This window comes from Struthio camelus, chromosome Z, assembly GCF_040807025.1.
Source record: "Struthio camelus isolate bStrCam1 chromosome Z, bStrCam1.hap1, whole genome shotgun sequence".
Classification (NCBI taxonomy): domain Eukaryota; kingdom Metazoa; phylum Chordata; class Aves; order Struthioniformes; family Struthionidae; genus Struthio; species Struthio camelus.
The window spans coordinates 19,675,915-19,702,357 of record NC_090982.1 but is presented as its reverse complement, the minus strand read 5'-3'; the positions used below and the strand labels follow the sequence as shown (position 1 = coordinate 19,702,357).

Sequence of the window (26,443 nt, the reverse complement as noted above, 5' to 3'; positions counted from 1 at the left end):
TATGTTTAAGCAAATTAAAATAATAACTGATTATCTTTTGGGGAAAAATGGTTATTCCCCCAATGTCTTTGAAACAACAACAAAAAAAGGATACAAGAATACAACAAATTTTAATATTTCAGTTAAAATTGTTCATTAATATTAGATTAGAGTAAAAGCCTCAGTTTGATATTTGAAGCTAGTCCACTTCACATAGTAGAAAAAAGATTAATGCAGTGGAAGAAAGATTAATCTGTGTGACTACTTGCATGCATTGATTTTTAGAAGTGGATTTTTTTTTTTCTGTCATGTGACTAACATGTAGCCAGTTTAAACACATATAGGAAATGAAGAGGGATAAGGAACTTAACAGCTTTTCCCTTGGAAATACTTTAAGGGATAGGTATACCTGTATATACAAGTCTCCCAAATTGTACTTTCTTTTATAGCATTTATAGTAAAGCTGACCTTTTGGGCTACATTTTCCCTCCTCTGATTTCGGCAACATTTAAAAATCAAGAGAAATCAAGTCACTGTAGGTAAAGGACAGGCAGCATCTATGAAAATCAGGACAAGTATTTAGCTCCTAAATTTTTAGGCAACTAAATAGTACAGGTTTAGCCCTTAGCTTTTCTCTGCTGGTTTCTCCAGTTACAGTATTGGGGTATTAAGACTTATGCACAAGTAGAGATTTCAAGAATCAGATTAGAGTTGGTGTAAATTACTAAAATGTATTCTAATTTGCATAGAATGCTAATTAGACATAGGACAGACATATTACTTCCGAATACCCACCTTTTTGTAGCTTCCCTCCCCACCAAGGTTAGTGTGAAATAGTTGTGTGCAGCTGGGACATGCTAGGACAGACCAAAGAACAGCACCCATTTACTGACTAGAACTAGACTCTTAAGTTGAAAATACTCCAAAATGTCATCAACTGACTTTTCTTCAGGGGTTGATTATGTTTGTTAGAATATTATTTCAGCCACAAAGTCCAGTAAATCCACTCCTAAGCTTCTGAAGTCTTTAGCTTGTCATCTTAGCACTTCTGAGAAATTTGTAATTGATTTCTGTTCTATTTGATAAGTTATGCTTTCTGGGAGGGGCTATAGGGAGAGGAGTTGAAGAGGAGAACCAATCCTTGTCCCCCTCGTCCCCCCCCGTCCCCCCCCCCCCGGGAGAAGACAGGCTGGGTGTGAGGGTGTCAAGGAGCTTCCTTGGAATGTAAAGGGCCTAGTCGTGGTTTGCTCCCACTCAGAAAGTCATCAAGTCAAAAGCAAGGAACCTCCTGAGAAAAAAACTATCAACAGAGGAGAATTGCTTATAAGTTGTTTCTAGTTCATCTTACCTCCTCATTCTTGGGTTTTTCTCTACTATTAAAGAAAAGTTAGTGTTCTAATTCATAGTCTAATTAAAAATATTTGTATTTAGTTTTAATTTAATCATCTTTTTGTTCTTGGGAAGCTCACTAGAGAAGGAAGTTTAGGCGGATGCTTGCAGCTGTGACTGGCTGACAGTCCTATCACATCTCTTTTATTTAAAAAGAAAAATTATGTTTCAAATTTAATTTTAATCCTCATTTGGGGAAAAATATCATGTATCTGAAAGACTAGCTGGTTGTTATAAAGCTGAGAAAGTATTTTATTATGGATACTTTACTATTCTTGATTTTTGTAATTAATAAAACCATCAAAAATCATGTAACATTTGAGAAAAAGATAAAAACCCAAGGACGTTCTGAAATATGTGCTTGGTTTTAAAATCTGCATGCAACCAGCCTTACTAGTTTTGAATAAGAACATCTGCATATGATATGATTTATCACATTGTTACTATAGTGAAAACATACTACAAATTTTGTTTAAAAATTGGGAATATAGTAGTTAGAAATCTCTGACATTTAGAATTCTTGAGTAGGTACATATCTTGTTGCCAGCGTCTCTTGTTGGAGCTTGCTTAGCATTTCCAAAAAGAAATTTCCTGAATTTCATAAAGCAAGAGTTAACCCATTTATGGATTAGGTACAGCAGTTGAAAATCCAAAGATTTTGTTACATTTCCTTTATAGGAAGGAGCTTTAATTAAGAAGAGGCCGTTAAAATGGACCAATGCCATATGGCGGTATGAAGAAAATAATAGTTTTATAGGGTTGATTTAGATGAATCTAATTTTTGATCAGTTGTAGGACAAATCCTTTTCTGTAGACTTTTTGGTAGACTCTTTTTCATCAATTACTTCGAGCTTTTTCAGCTACATTTCTTGGTTGGTTGCTCTGCACTGCAAAAGATGGAACAGGCTGTATAAATTGGCGGGCTAGAAGACGTGAAAATAGTCGATGAGACACTAGAATTATTTTCTGTGGTGGAGAACCAGAGGCACCTTCACAATGAACTCTGTTCTTGCTAGCAACAGAGGAGGGCAGTTTCTTTCCCTCTCCTCTGAGATGGAGGGTGCTTGACTTTTTGACAAATGTGTTTATCAAGAAGATATATATAATGCAATACTGGATGCCCTGCTGTCGTCATTCTGCTACTTCTCTCCTTACAGTAATGTGAAATTATGGTTCTGCGTGACATATATCCAGGGTCTGTGAAGGAAATGAGGAAAAATACTGATATCTTAAGCCGTAAGGAGTCATATTTCTATTTTACTGAGAAGTATAATTTGCTAATCTCCATGGGAGGGAGTAGGAAGATATTTTCAGAAAACTGTATGGGAGGAAAACTGAGAATATATGTAATTTGCAGGTCCTAACTGTACATACAGCAAGCCCTCTTACCTATTACTGTGAGCAGAATACTTAGGTAGATAAAGAACTGGTTTGGCTGGTGAGGATTTATCCTGAGAAGCAGAGGATATATAGGTGGACAGTACAATATGTCTTCTTTATTATCTATTTGTAAAGAAGACACCTTATGTTAACCTACCATTCTGATTATACATGAAAATGGGAGAAGATGGGATGATAATTGAGCTTTAAAAATATTGTAATGTTTCAGGTTTTTTGGGGTGTTTTTCCAGTTAGAGGGTGGCAAGGCACAAGTCCTCCACGGCTTTTGTACTTCAAATGATATAATACAGTGCAGTCAACCCTGCAGGCATTTTAGAACATTGTAATTAAAGTTTCCTATACATATTTGTATGTTTACATGAAAAAAAAGGCACTTAGTGCCATTTGTTTGTCAAACATTTTACATTGGGATGTATTTATTTATTTTCAAAAGAATGAGAAACTTTGCGATTATATTTCAAAGACTGCAATGACATACTATGCAAAAGTTTTCCTTCAGCATATCCTGTGTTCTATCTGTTAAAAAAGTTCATCTAAACAGACACATATTCCATCAATTTTACTGTTCCCTGTCTTTTAACTTCACTCTTGTCCTCCTATTTCCATTACAGAGGTTATTACATTGTTATTGTGCCTTTGAAGAGGTCTCGCGGAAAGTTTATCAAACCATGGGAGAGCCCAGATGAAATGGAACTAGACGAGGTATAGTACCTTTTTGGTTGTCGTCTTCTTCGTTATTAAAGAAGCAATCTTATCAGTGGTATGTGATTAACCTACCAGTATCAAAATTTTTAGCTGGCAGGATATTTTATATTTATATTTGAATTAGCCTGTGGGGGACTGAAACAAAGTTCAAATTACTTAAATTAGAATAAATTAAAAACATTAAGTTGCAATAAAGCACACAAAATGCCTGATCTTTGTTGACATTAATATTTTATTCTTTGCCTATTGTAAAGCATAATGCAAAAGTGCAGAAGGTGAAATGAGTTGTCAGCAAAAGCTTAATCACCAATGATATGAACTCTAATAAAGGTCTGGTTCATTAGTGGGGTGTTTGCTAAGCCTGTAACAAATGCTAAATTGCAATTTGCTCTGCAGTTTAACATTTGACCTTCCTTGTGGTAACTTTACCTGAGTCTAACATACTACAACGCTGCTGATGAGAAAACTTTTACATTATTCTCCACTGACTGTTTGTATTCAAAAATGAACGAACTAGGAAAGAGCAACCTTGCATCATCATTTGACACTATAAATAATGTTTCCCAAAGACCGAAGTGTCTCTATTTCAGGGGCAAACCCCAGTAATTATGTTATAAATCTGATAAGAATTCCAGGAAGTCTAATGTCAGCATTCACTCCTGTCTTGTGTTTTACAAAAAGACAGTAAAACTCAGTCTAATTTGTCTTTCTTCTTTGAACCTGTAAATCTAGGATAATATTAAGATTTATCTTTGTAGCTCTTTAAGAGTCTGATATGAAAGCCCTGTAAAAGAACAGGTCTTATATATTATTATAAATAATAATAATAAATTATTATTGTTATTATTAGACTAGGATTTTTAGATCCCATTCAGATGCATATGTTTCTGTAATTCATGGCAAATCAAGGACCAGAGATCAAAGACAATTTCTTTACTCCTGATTTAATAATCTTTGTATTGAATTATGTCAGGTTTTCCAGGATCTTTGGTCGGTTCAGGAATCTCTTGTAGAAATGCACAGCTTCCCATAAAAGAATCACTGGGAAGTGATAATCATCATGCAAGCAACCACCTCGTTTTTTTCCCTTCTTCCATTTACCAAATGGATATTATATTCAATGTTAGCACCAAAATGTGAGGAAAATGATGATCTTCCCCATACCAAGACTGCTACAGAGAGCTTTCAAAATATAAACGAAACTGCTTCAGTAACCCTGCTTTAATGCATGTGTCAGTCTGCAGCTTCCTTACTGATCAGAGAAGGCAAAAAAGAAAAACTACAGCCCAAAGAGAATTTTCAATTAGATGTAAACATAGAGCTGCTCAAAGGAGAGCATGGTTTTGCTACTGCTGCCTAATTGATTGAAGCCTGTATTTGCTCTTGACCAGTTTTTGTTCTGTGGTCATCACGCTGACTCAAATGCAGTTACTGCTTGCTGTGATCCATTAACTTCCTCACTTTAAAAGAGTTGGATTGTAAATGCCACGCACCAGCACATGGCCGTAGTCCTAGACAACATCAACATTCTCCTGACAAGATTCATACAGTAATGGAAAACTGATTTACTATTACCACCCACTTTTAACCTCCAGAAACTACAGGCAAATTCAGCAGCATTAACAGATTAAGGGATAGGTGCCAGATGACATTGAACTTTTTTGCAATTAAATTTTACGGGTCTGTGCTGCTGATTCCCATAACAAAGGGTCATTTTAATCATCCTGCATGTTGTGGTGCATTAATCTGTATAATAGTTTAATAAAGAACATTTATTAATTCAGAAATATTTGGGTCAGGATGGGTTGTTTCCCACTTTTGCTGATATAATTGAGACCACATTGTAGAATTAATGGTGGAAGAAATAAGATATGCATTGACTGGAAAATGAAAATTATTTCTGATAAAGAACTAAAGCCCTTGATATATCTTTTACAATTGCCACCAGTACATGTAGTAACTACTGAGGAGGGGGAAAAAATCAGAAGCAGGCAGTGACTGTACTTCATGCTCAGTCATTCAGTTTTTGGTACTTAGAAGACTTTGTTCTTCTTCCTGGCTTAGAAAAGAAGAACTGTATACTGTTATTAGTGAACTGTTCCTGTCAAACATGTGAAAGCAGTTGAACTGAGAACAAATTCTACAAACACTAACCACACTACTGTCTAAACAAATAGTTTCTGATGGTGAACTAAATACATTTGTGCATATCTTCTTTTAGTACAGCCTCAGATATCGAGCTAGTATCACATGTGGTTGGGCAATAGATTTTCCAAGGGAGTAGTCTATCCTAAATGCTTTGCTTAGATAGCCTGAAGAAGAATCTTTGCTGAAAACACAACTCTAGAGTGATAAGTCTGTAAATGACCAGTCAAAAGGACTGTTTGGCCTTATTGTGACTACTGAGTCTTCCTGGTTCCTTGAATCTTAAATGCTGAAAGAACTTGAGAGAGATGCAGAATTTTAAAAGAGCAGATAATGAACTTGATATTAGAGGTACAATCCTTTTTTGTTAAATCAAAATTTCAATATGAAATTTTCGTTATGAGGTCTAGTGTCTTCAAACAAATCTGTTATACAAATAGCTGAAAAATAAAATATTATGATTTGCAGTAAGTATTATAAGGAGGATTTCTTTATAAACAATAGAACCTAAGTAAAGGCCTGAGTGTTAAGTCTTAAAATTTAAAAATTTAGGTAAAGTCCTGGTATAAAGTACTACTGGGGATATATGTGACGGTAATGGTGTCTGGCAACAACCTCATCTATATGTGAAATATGAATGAAGGCAGAGGTTCACTTGAGGTCTATTCAGTCATGTGCAATCAATATCACAGACCAAATTTTCATCTATACACAGAAAAAAAGCCCTAAGTTTAGCTGGCCCTAGGTGACCAGCAACCACCTTTGGAAAATTTCACGTTGTACACAGTTTGTTTGACTCAGGCTAGTTGACTTCTAGCATCAACAGCCAAAAGGACACCTTCTAAACACTTCCCCCTCTGTAGTAGAGGACTTCAGCATTTCCATCGGTTAATATATACATTTTTATTACTAATTCAAACTGTACGCTGACTGTCTGCTGCTCCACCATGCTTCCAGCAGATGACTCCTTGTAAATACAAAGTCCCTAAAGAGTCCTTCCCTTAGCAGAGAAGGGCAGTGGCAACCTTAATTAGACTTTGATTAGCCTTCATGTTGCATCATCAATAATTCTACTAGTGACAAACAAAGCTACTAACAGATATGCAGGCAGCTTCCTTAAAGCAACTGAAAAGAAAAATCTTGATATAGAATTCTCTATTGTCCTCATTTTTATATCATGTGAATTTACTCTAGCTGCTCATTAAAATATTTAAAAGGAGTGAAGGAGAAATATGGACTGCTGATTGTAATAGAAGCCTTTAACGATGAACGATGAATAATAATTTTGAGTCTCAAATTTTAGAAAGTTGTTTTTTGCTCAGGGGATCTATTCCAGCCTACCAGCTTCTGTACTGGTGCATGCGATAAGAGTTAAATGAGTATAAAACCTCTGTGACAGACTGGGGAATGGTGTTAGAGCTGGAAAGCAGTCGACTGCATGATCTGTGACGGGGCAGCTTCCAAGCACCTTCCACCACCCAGCAATTTTGGGTCCAAGCATGTGCAGCTTGGTTCAACGTCTACCTGTAGGCCAAGTCCAAGATAGGCACTGTAATGAGACAGGGTGTTAAAGTGATCAGTGTTAAAAGCTTTTGTGTCAGTAGCATAGCGAATAGTGGATTGTCTTAAGTGCTTGGGAGTTGTTAGCAGCATCATTGGAAAATACAAGATCCCACATGAGGAAGGCAAGAAGATGTGCTGGCCAAGCTGGAGTACAACACTGGAAAAGTATCTGAAGCTTCCCTGACTAAGCATATTTGTTAAAATGAAAATATATACTAGAAATTGAATTTTAATCCCCTTTTTTATGGATATCTATCTGGCTCTGGAGACTTGTCTTCTAAGAATAAGTGTGTGCTTATCCATTGTATTAGCACTGTTTGTGTGCTGAAAAGCCCAAAACAACTTTGTGACCTTGGAAAAATTTATGGTTGCACTTTTAGTCTATTTCTTTGGCCTTACAACAGGACATTGAATAAGTTTCATAAGTGAAAAACGAGGGAACAGTGCAGTAGCCTTAGAAGTCATCACTTATCACCCAGGAAAAGTTCATGCTCCTTGTAAACAAATCAAATTAATATTTGTTGAACGCCAGTATATCTGAAGTGATAAAAAGTATTGAATAAGCATTTGTCTGCTTTAATAAGCAGTTCATCAGTGGATTACACCAGCAGAGCTTTATTTCCTTCATTAGTTAATATATGTTTTACAAGTTTGAGCTACTATTTAATCTTGTTGCAAATGCTCTGATGTAAATTTTAGCTTTGTTCATCAGTGGAAATATTTAATAAGATAAGGAAAACTTACATTTTGAGAGACAGGTTATGTACTTTAAGACTGAAAAGTGTATATGGGATATATATGGCATGGTAGCAGACAATATTTTCTAGTCTAGCAGTAGGAAAAAAAAGTGTTGCGATTCACGGGGTCTTCTTATTGATTCCCATCATTGAACTGTTGTGTAGTGTTGAACAAAACATGGAGCACCTGATTTTGGTGTTTTTGAGCAAATAAAATGATAGTGAATTCCACCTTTGGGAGATATGCTTATATGTCATTCCCATAAACTTCTCTGTGCTTCCATTTACTCTCTCTGAAATAGGTTTAAAAGCAAAATCAGGTTTCTCTGAGATTTTGAGGAAATTAATATTTACACAGGGCTTGATATTCTTCATGAGAACTGTTAAAGAAATAAAAGAAAATTATTATTCTTAAAAACAGTTATCGGTATACATTTGTTTATAATTTTCTCCTAGCTAATTTATACTGAGTTGTGTATATTTCAGAGTTCTTAGAAAAAGCTAAACATATTAAAATTCACAAATTGGGATTTTTTTTTCAAATTTTGTTAGGTATTGGCATGTTTTAAATGAATATATCATTTCAGATACTGACTTTCATTGCATGAAACTGTAGATAAGAAAGTGTCTGACATATGCATATGCATAGGGAGGGAGAAAATATTATACAGTCACTCATTTTACACAAAAAAAGATTTTTTTTTATTTGCAAAGACAACAGTATCAGGCACTGAAAATTGATCTAATTGACCTATGCTTGTAGTCTGAGCAGTGCAACTGCAACCTAGTATCTTATCTTAACGAGAATGGCAAGAAATTGGAAGAATTTGCAAGAACTGATTTAGGGATACTGATGTGCCCCATGAAATTATGTTTTTGTAGTTCCTGGCCATGAATTAAATTTTCTCATTACATTGTCAATAAGTTGCCTTAATCTTTTTGATTTTGCTTTCTCTCTCTTTCCTCTCCCCTCCTTCTAAAGCTGCTTAAGGAGATATCTAGGAAACGCAGAAGCATTCGTCTTGGGAGGGAAGTTGAATTAAAGCCATATATTGCAGCTCACTTTGAAGTTCTTCCTACGGAGTTCACGTTGGGGGATAAAAAACATTATGGTGGCTTTGAGAATAAGCAACTCCAGAGCGGTCAAGAATATGTCTTCTTTGTTTTGGCTGTAATGGAGCACTCAGAATCTGTAAGTTAGTTACTACTTTTTAATCTCAAATTTACCTTTCGATAATCAGCAAAACATTTTTTCAATGTTTATTCCACTTCCCAAAAAAAGCCAGGTTCCTACAGCATATGTCACAGTATCTCAAAAGTCACTGTTTCCTCATCTATTACCTACTAACTCCTTGAAGTTACCCTTTTTATTTGTATCTTAGTGTGTCGCTTAGGTGTGTAAGAGAAGGCTAAGGATCACCTTTTATGAGGTCTGTTCTAATCCTTTGCAAATTACAGCCTGTGCTATTTGAGATCATTGACCCAGTTACTGAGGTGTGAACTTCGCAGCAACATCTTTCCCAATGTCTCTTTTGCCTTTGAACTACCATCGAATAGCAGTGTTGGTTACCAAGAGTTCTTGAAGAGCTCTGTTGAATCAGAGACATGCACACCTAGCTTCTTTATTTATAGTAATCTCCTTCCAACTTTATTAGTGAATTGTTAGAAAATTAAAAAATAATTCAATAATACAGAGAATTCCTGAGGTAAGCTAAGTAATGAGATGTCATTCCTCTTTACGTAATTCATCTTATTCTTATGTCCCCTTATGCTTGAGTTAATCGGTGTGTGATACTGTAAAAAAAAAAAAAAAAGTAATTAGCCAAAGACAGAAATAGGACTGTTGAAAGCAGTTACAATACACACCAACATTTTAACATGCAATATTAAACAGTGCAGTATTACATTGCACCTTTCTAACTGGTTCCTAAACCTGACAGCTAAGTTGACTGGGATTAGCCACTTGAAGCTGTAGCGCCAATAATCTGAATTCTAGTCAAATGTTTCCAGTGTGTAAGGTCTGCAACCTTACAATTGCTTTTTTGATCTCAAAAGACCGTGCTTACGTATGGAGGAATTAGTTTTGATTAGTATACTTTTGTGTACATGACTCCATTTTAAAATAAAATAACTGCTTCCAGCAAGATCTAATATGGATCAGCAGTTTCTGTAAAGTTTCACCTTCAGAGAACAAATGTCATTAATACATGTAGAATAGAAATTAAAAGCAAGATTCTATTTATTAGGGAACAGGTAGTAAGCGATCCTGCTGTCCTGTAGCATTGTGTTCTGCCTGCTTCAAAGGAAGAGGCTGAATACAAAGATGATCTTAGTCAGCACAGGCATTTCAAGGAATGGACATGGAGATTCCCAGTTTAGAAAGAGTGATCACAAACTTTTTAAATGTTAGGTTATTAAAAAAAGGGACGGTGGGAACATCATTGTCATAGGTGTTAGCTCAGTACCAGTTAGCATCAGTGCCTCAGCCTTTCTTGTCCTGGTCCTATCTCTAACCCTAAGTCCAGGTTCTATGCTAGCCCAGAGTCCAAAAAGAAGCTAAATTAAGTGTAAAACACTTTTGCTTTGATATCAGTTGTTGTGGCTCGGGGCATGTTTAAGAATATGGTGTGAGCATGGCTCCTCAGCCATTACGTTTCATAATCCTTACCCTAGAATTGACCAGAGCCCAGAAGTAAATGAAAACTTGTTTCTTTTCCCGATTTTCTTGTCCTAGCTCAGCTGGCATTCCTGACCCAGTACTAAATCAAGTTTTAGTCCTTTACCAGAACTGTAGTCCTATTCCGCCTTTGCCACCAGCAGAGACACCACAGCAAAGACAAGAAATAATTATATATAAACCATTCTCTGCTTCTGACTTTATCGTAGCTCAGAAATCTTTACATGATCTGTTTTTAGAGGGCTGGCTGCTCAGCCCCACCTGTCTGTAATTTTAGCTCTGCACTCAGCCATGGATCATGCATCTCAGGTCAGAGGGGAATAGAAACAAGTTAGTATTTTCTTCTTATCGCAACTGTTTTTCTAGGCCAGCTGGCTTCACACAGCCCGGTAACTCATAAAGATTTTCAGCTGCTCCAGTTGGTTCCTAATTCTAATTCCAGGGCTGAGTATTTAGAGATTTTCAATATTTACATTCCTTTCATATTCTTCCGTGGCTTTCCCTGTTTTTCTGTCTTAAATTTAAGTAGTCTCCATCTTTTGCACGAGCATTCTATTTTGCATGCAGTTCCTTTGACTCTGCCCAAATTGCATCTTACTGTTGCCATGGGGCTCTTTTCCAGGAAACTCTTATATTTAGTCCACTTCATTTCTACCCTGTAGTATTTTCATTCTTTCATAGCTGTTCTTTCATATCTTTTTCAGGAAGAAGCACTGTTAAACCAGTATGAAATAAAAAACAAAACAAAACAAAATCCAAAAATGAGCAACTCCTGGGTTATGTTTCTTGAATTCTCGAATACATTTTCCCACTCACTGCTTAGGCTGTTAAGTCTCACATGAAGGGACTGTGCCACCTCATTTCTCTGTAGACCACTTCTCATATGTGGAGCACAAAATAAAGATAATGATAGCAGCACAACATTCAGTCTGCAAGTTTTTATGCTGCCTGACTTGAAAAAAAAAAGCATTTTTTTCATTGCTATGTTCGTGGCATCGTTATTTTGTATAGAATTATTTTATATCTAGGATATTTATTATTTTAAATACACTCCTTTTTCATTAAATAAGATTTATTTTGTTTGTATAGACAATGTATGCTACCAGCCCATACTCTGATCCTGTTGTGTCAATGGATCTCGATCCCCAACCAATTACAGATGAGGAAGAAGGCTTGATTTGGGTTGTAGGACCAGTTCTTGCAGTGGTGTTTATCATCTGTATTGTTATAGCTATACTTCTTTATAAAAGGTAAGTTCTCCTTTTAGTTCTTTGACAGTGTGTGTAGCTTTCTCATGTATTGGCCATTTTATGATATTGCTCCACACTATATAATTTGTACTACAATTTTTACTACGGATATTGTACTAGATTTCTGACTGAAAGTTTCCAAAACTGTGGGCACGTGGGTCCATTTTCCTGCTGATGACATTATGTTACCATTGCTGCATTTGAATGTTTTTTCCACTTTAAATATGTTTGTGAATAAAATGTGCTTGCATATAAGTATGTACGAAATGAGCACATTTGACTTTTTAAGTCTTATTTTTAAAACTGTAACAGTAATACATTAGGGGTTATATTCAGCTTGATGTTAAACATGACTTTCATCTCAACTCAAGTAATTCGAGTTTTTACTTTTGACAGTTGGCCCCAGTTTGGCAGCATATCTATATAAATATGAAGCCCTGAATTGTAAGATTAAAGAAACATCAGTAGCTGTTTTATACTTATCTTGCAATCTGATCAAACTTGGCTTATTCTACTGTCACTGTCCATGATTCAAATTAGGTTTGCTGTTACACAGAGGACTTTGCTATGCCTTGGAATTTATCGGATGCAAACTGTGTATAATGCCTTAATTCATACATAACAGCTTTTAGAATGTAAATGAGTATGCAGGGGCCAAGAGACTAAATCAAAAGCATGGTATCAAAAACATAGCCATCATTTTAATATTTAGATTTTTTCCCCAAAGCACTTTTTGAATACATATTGATAAAGCATAATTAGAGAATACTATAAAGATGCAGAACCTTGTCCTTTTTTTTTTTTTTTTTTGAGATAATTTCATTAAGTGGTGCCTGTCTTCAAAAACTAATGGCTACAATTCTATCACCTGCTGAAAAATATTTAAATCCTGCTAGCCATTACCCTATATGTTTTTACTACCCTGAGTGTACACAGTCAAAAACATCTGAAGTTGCATGCCAACTGGCTTCAGGTTTTCGGAAGAGAAATTCTCTGTTCAGCAGTAAAAAAAAATGTCAATCATCTGGAAGTAACCTGAGCTTTGGATTCCAAACAGACATTTATAAGAATGTTCTTCAGGGTCATAATCGTACAGCAGCATAGTAGATGGTCTGTTACTTGCAGATGTTTTGTCTCCTGAAGGTTTCTATTAGTACCTACTGTTTCAGACAATCTAATTGTTTAACAACTAGTGAACCTCTGTTTATGCCTGTCTGTTATTTCAAAAACTGGTCATTATAGATGTGCTAAAAGTGAAATACTCATTTCTTCTGACTATTTTGGAGTATTAAAAGTAAAACTTCTACCGTGCTACAAAACAAATCCAAACAATGGCATATAAAGCAGATGTGTAACTGCTTCTGCACTTGTTTGCATTTATAGAGCCATAATTACAACCTTCACATTCCATTACCAAAAAATTACAGGCATATTGCACAAATGAGCAGGTAAAATTTGTTTATCAGTAGTGTGAAGACAATGTCATACATAGAAAATGGGGGACACATTTTCCATCTGTTATTTACTGGTAGTACCAGAGCTATTTGGGCAAGCGTCCGTCTGTATTTATTTTACTTTATTTCAGCTATAAGGTGCAAATTGTTAAACTGCCTCATTTTAGCAAATTCCCTCTGAGAAATGATTGCAGTTCTACCAGTGTTTGATCACCTGTACTAGAATAACTTGCTCTTGTAAATACATGGCAACAATCTAAATTGGTATCAGTCAAGCTTAAGGTATTATATTCTGACATTCACAAAAATATTATACCCACGTAGTTAAAAAGTCATACATTTACTTATGTCACAAGAAATCTGTACAGATAAGACCTGACAGGGACACAAGGCAGATAAAAAGAATGATGAGTAAGATTAAAAAAGAATAAAATAAAAGCACCACTCACTGCTGGCTTTCTGCTTCCATGAGGCAGTTTTTGATATATTACTATGATGAGTAATTTAGAAATGCTTAAGCATTTAAAAATGCACAGAATAAATTCATATTGTGGGGCTGCAGTAAGGAAAACGTGTCTGGATTTTGAAGATTCATTTTTTACTCTAGGGTCCTACTCCATTAGATAATTTTCATTAATTAAGACAGGCTGACTATGTGCCACTAAATCCAGAAGTAGTATGTAAGAATTGACGGTAACATGTTAACAAATCTGAATTGTCTTATGAAGCTGAAGGGATGGATAAAATAGTTCACCTTAGTCTTTATCAGGGAGACAGAAAGAGTGATATGCAATAACGGGTCAATGCAGGAATAACAGTATACAGCGAAGACACAGGTAGAGTTGATTAAGAGAAATGCAGATAAGTTCATGAAGATAAGATCAGAATTTTTCTATTGGGAAAAGATAACAAGTCATAATATTGGAATTCTTCACTGAATTAACCGAGAAATATTTTATTTTGAAGTTGAAACTTTGTCTTTCTACCGATAAAATCGAAAACAATGTTGAAGTAACTGAAACTGATGAATTTCTTTAAAAAAGTAAAATCAGCTTTTTTAAACAATCAGCTGTTAAAGAAGACAATATTCAACATATTTTAAACGCGTTCTTTGTAAAAATCAACACATTTTGAATCTTTTGTAAAGAAATCAACTGTGGAAAAGGAGAAGTAGCAGAGTTTGATAGAACCAGTAATGTACATGTGAATTTAGAGCAATATTTTTTTACCACCAGGAGATTAACTAAAGAAAAGATATAAATAGCCTGCAGTTTAAGAAGGAAACCGAATGAACCTTTCACTTCTGAGGGAAAAAAAAGTTATATATAATTGGATTTTTTTCTGGAGTATATGCAGAAGCCTTTAGAGAGTATAGATTCAGGCTAACAACAGGAGTTTGATAGCTTTACTATCTGCAGAACAGCAAAAATTGGACAATATAGTAGGAATGTTTAACATAGTATTTTGAGAAAGCAGTGAAGTATAATAATCCAAATTAACTGTATTAGAGGGAATTACAATGGCTACAGGAGTTGGATACGGCCAAAAAATATAGAATAGCAAAATAGGAAAATGAGAAATATTCATGGAGACGGCAATTCTAGAAATATATTTCTTAAATACATTGAATGTAACAGGTATCTTGGGGAGAAGAGAAAATGAAGGATAGATGACACCTACCTCATCCAAGAACGCATGTATGAGGAATATTAAAAAGGAGAAGGTGAGGGTGGGAATTTGGGGTGGGAAGAAGAGGACTATGTTTTTTGAAGTGTAAAGGATGTAGTAACTCAGATAATGGTTGGTTGTGCTTAATTCCCCTTGTCCATAGAAGCCTTCACCAACAGACAAGGACTGCTAATCTCCTGATTTACCATACTAATCTTTCATTTTAATTTCAGTCATAGAGAAAGGAAGACTGCAATTTATAGATGAGTCTTCTTAAGGGGAGAAGCCTTGCCCTCATTTAAAACAGCAGATGCTATCACAGACAGTGTGGATAAGTTGTCTGGGTCACTGTGTAGCATGTAAGTTAGCCAAAGACAAGAAGTGCATCTTTGACCCCTTTATTATTTATTGGTCAGTTTGTACCAAAGCTGTTAGAATAGTTAGTAATGTGATACACGTAGGCAGTTGCTACAGCATTATCCCCTCTTAAAAACTGAAAGCAAAGATATTCCATAGAAAGGCTTTTGTATCGTATGTCAGAAGGTGGCCAAAAAGTCACTTCAGTTTAGTACTTAACAGAAATGGATGGGAAAAATCCTGAGCAGTACCTTTTGTTGTCTTTGGATAGGGCTGCAATATAATATCCAATACGACTGAGGCTGATTAATGGGCTGAGTGTGGAAGAGTTTGCAGAACCACATAATCACAGAGTCACAGAGGCTGGCAAGCACCTCTGGAGATCCCTGGAGACCTACTCCAACCCTCTGCTCAAAGCAGGCTGCCCAGGACCCTGTCCAGTCAGGGTGGGAATATATCTCCAAGGATGGAGACTCCACAACCTCTCTGGGAAGACTATTCCAATGTTTGACCACCTTCACAATAAAAAAGCTTTTTCTTCAGTTTAGGTTGAATTTTCTATGTTTCAGCAATGATGTCTTAGCGAACTGAACTGGCCTCGCCAGTGACCAGTTCAGTATTTTCCTTCACTGGAGCAGTGATACCATTCTTCAGTCTTAATGAAGGGAGCTAATCATTGCAGGGTGGAGGGTTTAGACTGAAATCTGAACCTTCCAATGTGGGGATACAAGTAAGTTAACTAAATGTAACTTTATTTTTGGTCATATTTCTGCCTTGAAGAAAGTATAATTTTTTCTAATTCAAGCATGGAGTAAAATATATGAGATAGTAAGAAATATATCCAAAATCTCAAACAAAGGCAAACACTTAACTAGATATAGAGCTGGTGCAGGCTACGTCTCCCTTAGAGGCAATACCTAACTATTACAATGACTGTTAGTTTATATCCCCGGCTGTTTTTGTTTTTGTTTTTGATCCCCTGCTGCACCCTATGGCTTAGGCTAACCCACAGTAAGTCCTTGACTCACTGCTGAATGTATTGTGTATGTTCAATTATACTGGATTTAGGTGATAAGGAAACCAATTAATGAATGTTAAAGAGATCAAAAATGTTCAGTGCGTCTCAGAGTCTGCCAAACTAAAAAGACACCATATATGTCTGAAGCACCATTTTTTGGTTTTCTTTTTACAACTATTGAATTTCTGTGGCTGTTTTCCCTATTTTTAAGAAATCACAGATTCTCTAACTTCAGCCTATCATTAATGTAAGATGAAATGTTGCTCGTTACAAGTCTTTCTTGAGTTAGTGTTGTTTGTGAAGTTTTATTCCATTTTTAGAGCAAAGAAGTGAAAGTTTTTTGACATGCGTTATCTTATTTACTTATACGAAGTGCAGCTTTTTTATTTGGTTCAGAAGAGAGGAACCTTAGCTTAAATCTTTTGAACTTACTGAACTTTGGGTCCTGAATCTTGAGCTATAACAAAAAAATGTGCTTTTAAAGGAAAAAACAGAGAGATATTTAAAAAGCACAAAAATCACGGTGAGAGAAATGTTCAGTGATGGTGAAAGGCACTATAAAGACTTTATCACAGCATGTGAGTAATAGTGTCATTCCAGATTCCTGATTAAAAAATCATAGCACCCATTGTTATTATGGTCAATAGAAAGCTATACGGACAAAAATCTGTATTTATAGTTCTTGTGCGTAGTAGAACCCGTTGACAGGAGCTAATAATCTGTTTTCCCTGTTCAGCTTATCTTTATAGATCATAGAACACCACAGATCTGTACAGATCACTGTAGATCTCTAGCATGTGCTATTCTCCCTAAAGCTAAAAAGGTATTTAATAGTTCACTGGGGAAGAATTAATGATAACCTTACTTGTCAAGGCACCTTTAAAAATAATTTCTGCCATTTTATTGCCTGGTTTTGTAAAATAGACTTAAAAGGTAGATACTTTTTTTTTCTTTAACTTGATTCAAGTCTTAGACTAGTTCATGTATTTAGCCTTGTTCTTCCCTTGCCTTTCTCCCTCATCTCCATCCCCTCCTCGCTCTAGAAATTTATTTTAAAAACTCTTCAACCTAAAGATTTCTCTACACCTCAGATAGAGTTTTTACCCATGAAATGTTAACTTTGATAGCTGAAATTATATATGCATTCTCCATTATCTTACTGGTTAGAATTTGAGGAGACATTATTTTGTGGACAATAGCTAAAAGGATATATGAGATTAACACAGAAATGTTTTCTTCAGCAGCGGAAGGTTCTCTTTGAACTTAACCTTGTGTCCTCCATTTATTCTCCATTAATGGCAAAGCATTAATTGTTTTGATGAACTGTCATTTCCTAATTTCTGTTAGTTAAATATCTTCACTGTAAGACAACATTTCTTGCATCTCCTGCTGTCATGGTTACTCTTTTTGCTGTTGATCAACTAACATTTAACCTTTTTTCCCCTCTTTGCCGCATTAAAATGGAGCAGTAAACCTGACAGGTGAGAAGTGAAAAGTAATCACCCTCCAAAAAGAGAAAAAAGACATTTATCATGATAATGATCTAAAACAGAATGTCTATCAATCTCAAATAATGTAGGCAGTAAAGTATGTAACGTGAAAGCAACCTCGAAGTGTTTGTTTCAGATATTTTTTGTTGTTTACAACACTGAAAAGTGAGGTAGCCAAGTTTCACTGCGGCTTTTTGTATTTGCATGAGGTACATTTTCAAGAGACTCATTTTTCCTTATTGGATTTTTCTTCATGTCCCATAACCATCAAATAATCAAACAATTGTGATGTCTGTGTGGTCTGGAAAGCTACAAAAGCCAGAATGTTCCTAAGTATAATAGTAAATAATAAGCCCTTTCATTGTTCTGTAGCAAATGTTCAAAATATTCATGTGTATGATTAGAAGACATTTTAGTGCTTTTAATATATGAATAGCAAGTTTTGCTGCCCACTAATGAGTTGCACTGGCAGAGCTATGTGTGGAAAAAAGGTAAATGGGCAGTTCCACTTGTCCCTAAATTTCAGGACTAAGAAATAGAGATAAAAGTACTTATTAAAAATAGAAGGAGCCATTGCACACCTTCACTTGAAAAGAAAGCATAGTAAGGAGTTGTGCTAAGGTGATAGCTCAAAAGTTAAGAAAGAATTGCAAAGGAGTCCTTCCATAATAATTAAAAAAGAGTAAAAGACAGGAGAATCAAGTCTAAATCTGCATAGCCTCTCTAAAGAGGAGGTAACACAGGTACGAGGAATTTACCAGAGGACAAACAGAGTATTTTTGTAGCACTTTTTTTTTTCCATCAAGTCATGGAACCAGTGGCTTTCAAGCAACATGTTCCTGCAACCATGTTGTTGTTTGGCTTCTGTGCACAGACTTTGAAATCTTCAGCGTTATGGAACTGTCACTAACTACCAACAGGTGTTCAGCGTTTCAAGAGCCCTGGGAAGTCAATTGGAGCATTTTTAAGAGGGAATAATAAGGGATTTAGCACAGCTACATTATGAGTCAGTTAGGGGGGAAAAAAAAAACAGTAGTGAGATATTAGACAAAACACAGGACACCTGAAAAAGATTTAGCTATAGTAACCCTTCAAATAATCTCAGTTTTATTTTCTGAAAACTATCTCTTTGCAGCTTTCCGTACCTTCATTTTGTATTACATGAAGAATATCAACCATTTTGCATTTTCACTCAGGAACTCACAGAGAATAAGTAATGAAGAATTGAAGAATTAAATTTCCAAATTCTTTAAGGAAAAGGAAAAGTCATAGATATTCTGCGTGTAATATAGTTCTATGTATTTGACAGCAGAAAATGATACTCTCAAATAGTGGGAGTCCATTTAACCAGAGCACTCAGAATCAGAACAGATATGGACTCCAATTCTCTATACAGATTGACAAGAATAATAAAATTTCACAGCAAATGTAGCTTAGTTTGGTCAGAAGCATTCAGATAAAATCTGAGCCTTGAATATGTAGGTGTGATCAGATGCATGAAGGCTGTGTAATGCACCTCTTGCAGAAATGAAATACAGCAGAGCAGATTCATATTTCCTAGAAAGGAATCAGGAAAACAAGTCTTCTGTATTGTTCTCTGTCATCTTGGAAATGCCTAAAGAATGCAAGTTATTTGTTATAAAGCAATTCAGAGCTGTGTTATATAAAATATGAAGTATTCAGTGATAACAACTTTGCATATTGTTTTTTAATTGCCTCCTGAAGATTTAAGTAACTGTATTTAATAAAGCTATAGCTAGCTAGCTTTCCAAATAGAGATGGTGTGGAATTTTTAAGTTTCATGTTCTATCTTGTAACAGTTCATTATGCTGAGGCCTCAAATGATGATCTAGAAGATCAGTCTATTGCAGAATGCAATAATTTTCCCGCTGACATTTTTATATTTGAATTCCTCCTACCTCTGCAAATTGCACCTGCCCTACCCACCATGCGTAATTATTTTACCTTTACACTGGATCAAATAGTCTTTCAGAAAGAAGCATCTCACTTTTAGACTATAATGGCTAAAGACTCAGGTCCCTGTATTTGTATAGTCAAGAACTCAGCTCTGTATTTACATGCATTCACTTTCTCCACGCAGGAAGAGGGCTGAATCTGACTCTAGAAAGAGCAGCATACCCAACAACAAGGAGGTTCCCTCCCACCATCCCACAGACCCAGTGGAGCTGCGACGCCTTAATTTTCAAACTCCAGGTAAGAAGGAGTAATCCTTCACTGAGAGCTACGTGATGACAGACTATGAACAGCGGTGCTATTAGAGAGCAGAAAGGCTGATTGTTTAAAGAAATACGTTTTGACTGTTTATGAGATTTCACACAACGTATTTCTTTCCTAGTTTTAGAGGTAAAATCTTTAATTTCTTTATGTAAAGGAAAATCCTATGTGAAACAAAGTTATAGTTCTTATGAAGAATACCCAAAAAGTTGCATGTTTTCTGTAGATGTTTTATGTTCTCCGATTGCAAGTTAAACCTAGGAGTATTAGAAGATATTATTGGGAAAGTATATCTCTCCATTATTAGCAGTATATTTATGGCTCTGTCTTTGTAAATAAGCTTCCCTCATATCTACTGCATTATCAAGGAGTCCATCAGTACCACTGAAAGTTTCACTGCATTGCAAATGTACAATGCAGAAAAGGAATATTAGCTAGACAAACAGTGTTATCTTTTCATATCAGGCTGTATGTTAGATTCAAAGGACATATTAATATGTCAATAATCCAGCAAGGTAGAAATAATGCCCTGCAGAATCTTTTGTTTCCTATTTTCTTCTTTTATTTGTTAAGCATTGTTTTCTTAAAGCAATTATCTTCAATAGTCAAGAAACAGCAGGAGAGAAATATCTAAAATAGTATTAGTTTCTATGAGTTGACATTTTATTTTTAAAGTTGTCTTTATTTTGATCATGATGTATTCTAGTAGTCTTGTTATCTGATTGCATGGGGCTCCACTCTAATGGTAATTACCTATCAAATCTTCATGATTTGTCCAGAGCATTGTGTGTGTCAAATTTATTACACCGAACACAATAATACTAATACTAGTACTAATAATAATCAGTTCAGGCTTGTAAAGGCAGGAAATTAAATATTTGAGATTTTGAGAGATTTACTGAAGAAGATATGAAAATATTACAAAGGGGTTAACTGAGCTAGCAAATCTCTTTCTGATCTTTTAAACAAAGTACATTAGGATGGTGTTGCCTCTATAGGAGTGGATCTGCAGAAAAACGCAGGTGAGGCTTAAGCCCCGACATCCACAGGCAGGGGTGAAGGGGGAAGAGTTTGGAGGCTTGAGGCTTACCTCAGATTTGCTCTACTCTGTTTTGGTAGACTGAATGCTCTTTAGCATTTGGAGCTCATTAGGTGTGTTTGTAGAGCACATCTTCTCATTTAGTTTCATCTGAATACAGGAATTTGATCAATGTGTCCTGGAACCTCCCCATGACATGAACCCAAGTGCAGTAAATGAAAATATTTGAAAGATTTGATTCAAAATTGTGCTTCTGAACATTAATGTGGACTCACACTTGCTTACCAAAGTTTTCCTAAGTTACTTAACAGTTTCATCACTAAGTCTTAACGTTTTCTACAGAGATAGAAGTATACATACAAATGTTTAAAATGTGAAAATAAAAAATGACAGTTCTTACAGGTTAATTTATACCCAAAGCAAGTCATTAATAGTATACTGAGAAATGTGGACGACTTAATAGTGAGGTATATAAGGATCATTTTCTGATATCTGTATGTTTAAATGTGGGGTCTTACCTGTTCTTTTATTGTTTGTCATATATTAAAATAGAACAAGTGAAGAAAAAATTCTGCCAGTTCTTAGTAACATTTCCTTTAAATGGCCCTTTCAGCTGCTGCAATTCCACTTCATTAATCTGAAAAGAACTGGAGAGGAATAGATGTGTACCTTTCTTTGCAGTACTATAGTTTGTCCGTAAAGTTGGCAGTTTTCTGTGAAGCTAGTTGAGCAGAGCATCTGCGATTCATTTGTATTATGAGGTGTCTTCCTGGGAAGTAAACCTTTTTGTAATTGAAGGTTTACAAATCTCACAAAAAGATATAGAACAGAAATGAATTTATGATCCTCTTTTTCTACTGTTGTAGCACCTAAGACTGCTAGTCTAAGATCAGGCCATTATATTATTCAGCATGCAAATAAATATCAGAGAGAAAATTCCTACCCCAGGAGATTTGTCTTGCTATTCAATATTTGCTAATTAGTAGTTCTTAGGATGAAATTTTAGCCTCAGTGAGGTCCAGATAAAATTCCATGCTATTAGAAGCAGAAACTCATTTTATTAACTTCAATTAGGACTACCCTGTAATTTAAGAAGTCCGGCAGAGAGTCTTTGTTGTGTATTCAGATGATTTGAGTGGAATTTAACTTAGGCACTTAGGTTCTGCTGGAATATTTATCCAGCTCCACCCAGTATCATGAAATATCATTCCAGACAAAGCCAGAGAGAGGAAATACAGAAAGGCTCTACATTCAGCATACCAGTTTTGTTGTTTTTTCTGTGGTGGTTCTTTTATTCCCAGCGGGGGGGGGGGGGGGGCTGTAAAGTTTTCTTCCTTTTGAAAAAAGCAGCCAGCAGTTGAGCAAATCAGGCAGTTGAGAGAAGGAGTTGGTGTTGGTGGGTTTAGGGGGAGGGGGACTAATTTTGTGTTTTTTTTTTTTTTAACTGAGATATATCACCCACATACAGTAGCCTGCTATCTACTCTGCAGAATGCTGCCATTTCTGAACACTTTTGCCAACAGATGAATTAAATGACAGAGTAGTGAATGTACTTTAATAGTCAGTGTACAACAAGTCAGTACAACTCCACCAGGACAGATGATTTGACATCATTATTATAAAGTATATATTTAGACTGTGGAAGCATCCACAGGCTTTCCAGGCACACCATTGCTTCCAGTAAACATACATATATATATATATAAAGAATACAAAATGTGAACTAATAGGGGAGAAAAATTTACATTACATTGATGTATTTAGGTTACCCATTTTCATTGGGAGAGATAAATAAAACGCTTCCCTCAAAGGCAAGGTTGTCATGAGCTTTAATCCTTTGAAAACAACTCTCCTGTTGTGGTATATTTGATTTTCTAGTCACAGGTACAAAACATTGCTAATACAGATGTTTACAGTTTAGATATAACTGTTTGAAAGAAATTGTGGGAAAGCAATATTTTATCTTTGTTGATGTCAGAGCATTTATTTTGGCAGTTAGGTTGTACTAGTCATGAAATTGCTGACTCAGTATGAAGATGTAATAAAAATTAATTCAGAACTACTAGAACAGTAAATCTCTTGCTTTTCTATCATTTTTTCTCGCCTTGCAAATAAAGAACTGCATTCCTCACTTATCTGTTACTTACCTAAATTATTTTTTATCTTACTTTGTCCATGAAGGGTCAAATTCATCTCTAGCTTTACTCCTCAGTGGATGGAGTAACTCCACAGATAAATTTGACATTTTATCTTGACATTTGGAATAGCCCACTGTTCTTCTTCTGAGAACAAGATCCTATATCCATATATGTTTCCCAAAAAGTGTATAGTTGTTACATAAGCCTATATGCCAGTGAGTGGGTCACAACTGTGCCAAGTTTTCTTTGAGTAAGTATGAAAATACCCAATCTCTCAGTAGCATAAGGGATTTTGTTTATAAGTCTGTTATTCTTCTGGAGGTGGGGTGGCTGCAGCAAGGTCATCCACCTTCCTCCCATTCTGCAGTTTTCTACAAAATATAGGATTAAATTCATTAACCTAGCATGCAAATTTTACAAGTCAATAAGCCACATGGGAGGCTAAGGGTAGAGAAGGAAAGGGGGAATAATTAAGCCCTCATAGAAGGTTTCATCAAATGAGGAAGCACTGGTTTGTTTAGAGGAAAATGACTGATATTAAGTGGTTTGATAACCACTTGGGTTATAAGAGACCCAAGGCTCAGAGAAAGACTTTAACCTGCCAATCAGCCAAAGAACTAGACTGAGTCATTCCTGAAAAGTGACTTTTTTTTCCCCCCACATTTAAATACAAAATGTGTCACACTTACAAGTAATTTGTGTAATTGGATGCCAATTAAACAATTATCTCATTATCTCTTACCAGTTAAATAAGATGCTTTGAAATACAAGAAAAATAAATAAAATTATTAAAACTCTGAATTAAACATTCTCGTTTTTTGTTCAATAAGTAAACGTTCATGAAACACTTACTCAATGAGTTTGAAAGGAAGTTACACTAACCTGTTTCCAAGATAAGGCAGCGGAAATAGAGTAAAATGAAGTCCAGAGGAAAAAGCTGCAAATAACAAAAGTAGAAAAGCTGGTGTTTGAATTTATTTATGTACCTTACAAGTTGGCAGGGAAGTATTTTCCTTAATTTATGTATGCAATTTCTGCTTATGAGAATCGTACCAATACTGAAGGAAGAACTAGGATTTGTCTACGTGGTAGAAATCAACTGGAACAGCTTTCCCAGGATGAATTACCCTACACATAGGTTTTCATGTGAAACTGATCCACAGAAAGGATTTAAGCACCTTTAGTGGCATTTAGGCTTCTGAGAGCGAATGCACATGTTTCTCAGATCTGACACTTGGTTGCCATCTAACTGGCACTAAAACTTGGCGTAGCTAGAGGATGGAGTTGAAAGTTCTACTGCTTGCAAGAGTAATTTTTAAATTATTTTTAGGCTTTTTAATTTTTTTTTTAGGATTTTAGCCAATGACTTTGCAGCATTGTATTGGACAGTTTTGGAGCAGGGTCTCAAAGCTAGGGTTCCCCATTTTGCAGCATAGAGAGTTTTTATGCCTCGCTCTGCGGTGTGGGTTTTGACATGAGGCTAGAGAGCCCATGTGTCTTCTTTGTAGATCTAAGTCTTTCGTATAGAATAAAGCTCACTTTTATTCCAGAATAATTAATCCACTTTTGGAGAATATCAGTTCATCCTGAATAAGAGTGACTTTCTTCTGGAATAAGAGTGACTTTGTTTTGCAATACCGTATGCACGTGTGTAACTATTTTGGACACGTTATTGCATCATACTTCCCTGCAGCTAATCTTGTTAAGTTTACCTTTATATGCGAGATGTAAGATCACTCTCCGGGTTAGCAGTAACTGTAGTGAAAAGAAATTTTAAAGTGCAAGTGATTCCTTTGTCATATATACTAAAGGTATGCTTGCTAAATATTCATGGACACCAAATTCCTACTGACATCAGCGTCATCTTTTATCTTTTATCTTTTCCATCTGCCATGTCCAAATTTTACGTATGTATTCCTTTCACTGTTCTGATAAAAGAAAGCACCACTGTTACTGCTTCCTTACTTTTTCTATAGTAGGAAGTAAATCAATGTAGATTGATTTTTTTCTGTGTTATTAAATAAATAAGTATATATAAATATACATTGTAATGAATGAGCCTTTAAAATCACAGAATGTTAATGTGATGTGGACCTCAATATGGCTCATATGAATAATGAATCTTCTGTGAAAATAATGTCAGATTTTCAGTTCATCTGGATTTTAGACTGTATTGTAGTAGCTATGCATTCCATTTAATTTCTAACTCATTTCTTTTTTATTCATGGTAGGCAAGTCAACCTAAAGGTCCAAGTTTAAAAATAAATGTGTGCTTCATATACACTTTGAAAAGCCCTTAGCATGAAAGCCTGAGAAAAAAACAAACAAAATCCTAATTTAACACACTAACAGCAAGAACACTTATTTTAGTCAGTAAGGGAATACACTTTTCAAGTTTAATGGCTGAATCAATTAGGCAGACAAATTCTGACCTTATTCTCTCAGTTGTGCGTTGGAATTGTGGCACATACGATTTCCCATGTCCCTTAATTGTGTATTTACTGCAGAATAACCAGCAGATATTTCTACACTGTGATTAAACCATACATTCTTGTTTAATTAATGTAGAAGGGTTACTACTAGGCTGCATAAGATCAATCATGTTTGGCAATCTTCTGCCAAATCTAGAAATAAAGGCTGGCTGTGGATAGATTTTTGGCTGTGCTTTGCATGATTTTTTTTCCTCCATTTGATTTTTTTAAAAAACATTTAATATATATTTTTATCTCTTTGTTATTTCAAGAAAAAAATTGAAGCATGTATCTAGCATGGTGTTTCTTTTGACTTACTAGCATGTCACAGAGTCTGTTGTAGCTTAGCTGTATTTTGTCTAATTTTTTTGTTTTTTCATAGCATATGTTGGTTGATGTGAATTTATCTTTAAAAAGTATATTTTGTTATATGTAGGCACAAAAATACATTTAGTTAGCTGTATTTTGGGTGGATTTTTTGGGTCAAGTTCTACACCTGGTGTTCACATGCAACTCACAGTAAGCTTTTACATGCTTTTATATGAGGAAGGATGAGCTCTTAAAATGTCCATTCATAGCATATTCTGTTATGATGCTCATCATCAGTGGATATGAATTTATAAGTTTATACTTTCCTACATTAGAATCCATAGACTGATTGCATAGCGAAAGTCCTCCAGCAAATCTTTTCCAAAAGTAACTAGTTTATCATCTCAGTAGAGCATGT

General features: G+C 35.4%; 1 protein-coding gene across 39 annotated transcripts in view; it reads left to right on the top strand.

Annotated features, from left to right (window-relative positions):
• PTPRD (protein tyrosine phosphatase receptor type D) overlaps positions 1-26,443 on the top strand; it is a 1,218,182-nt gene that overhangs the window by 1,110,694 nt on the left and 81,045 nt on the right. For 24 of the 39 annotated variants that reach the window (XM_068927738.1, XM_068927755.1, XM_068927750.1 and 21 more), the window contains 5 exons: positions 3,381-3,471; positions 8,902-9,111; positions 11,686-11,846; positions 17,810-17,824; positions 19,935-20,047. In XM_068927738.1, coding sequence (XP_068783839.1) covers positions 3,381-3,471; positions 8,902-9,111; positions 11,686-11,846; positions 17,810-17,824; positions 19,935-20,047 — 590 coding nt within the window. The remainder of the gene's footprint in view (positions 1-3,380; positions 3,472-8,901; positions 9,112-11,685; positions 11,847-17,809; positions 17,825-19,934; positions 20,048-26,443) is intronic. The other 15 variants (XM_068927756.1, XM_068927777.1, XM_068927752.1 and 12 more) reach the window with 1 other exon arrangement.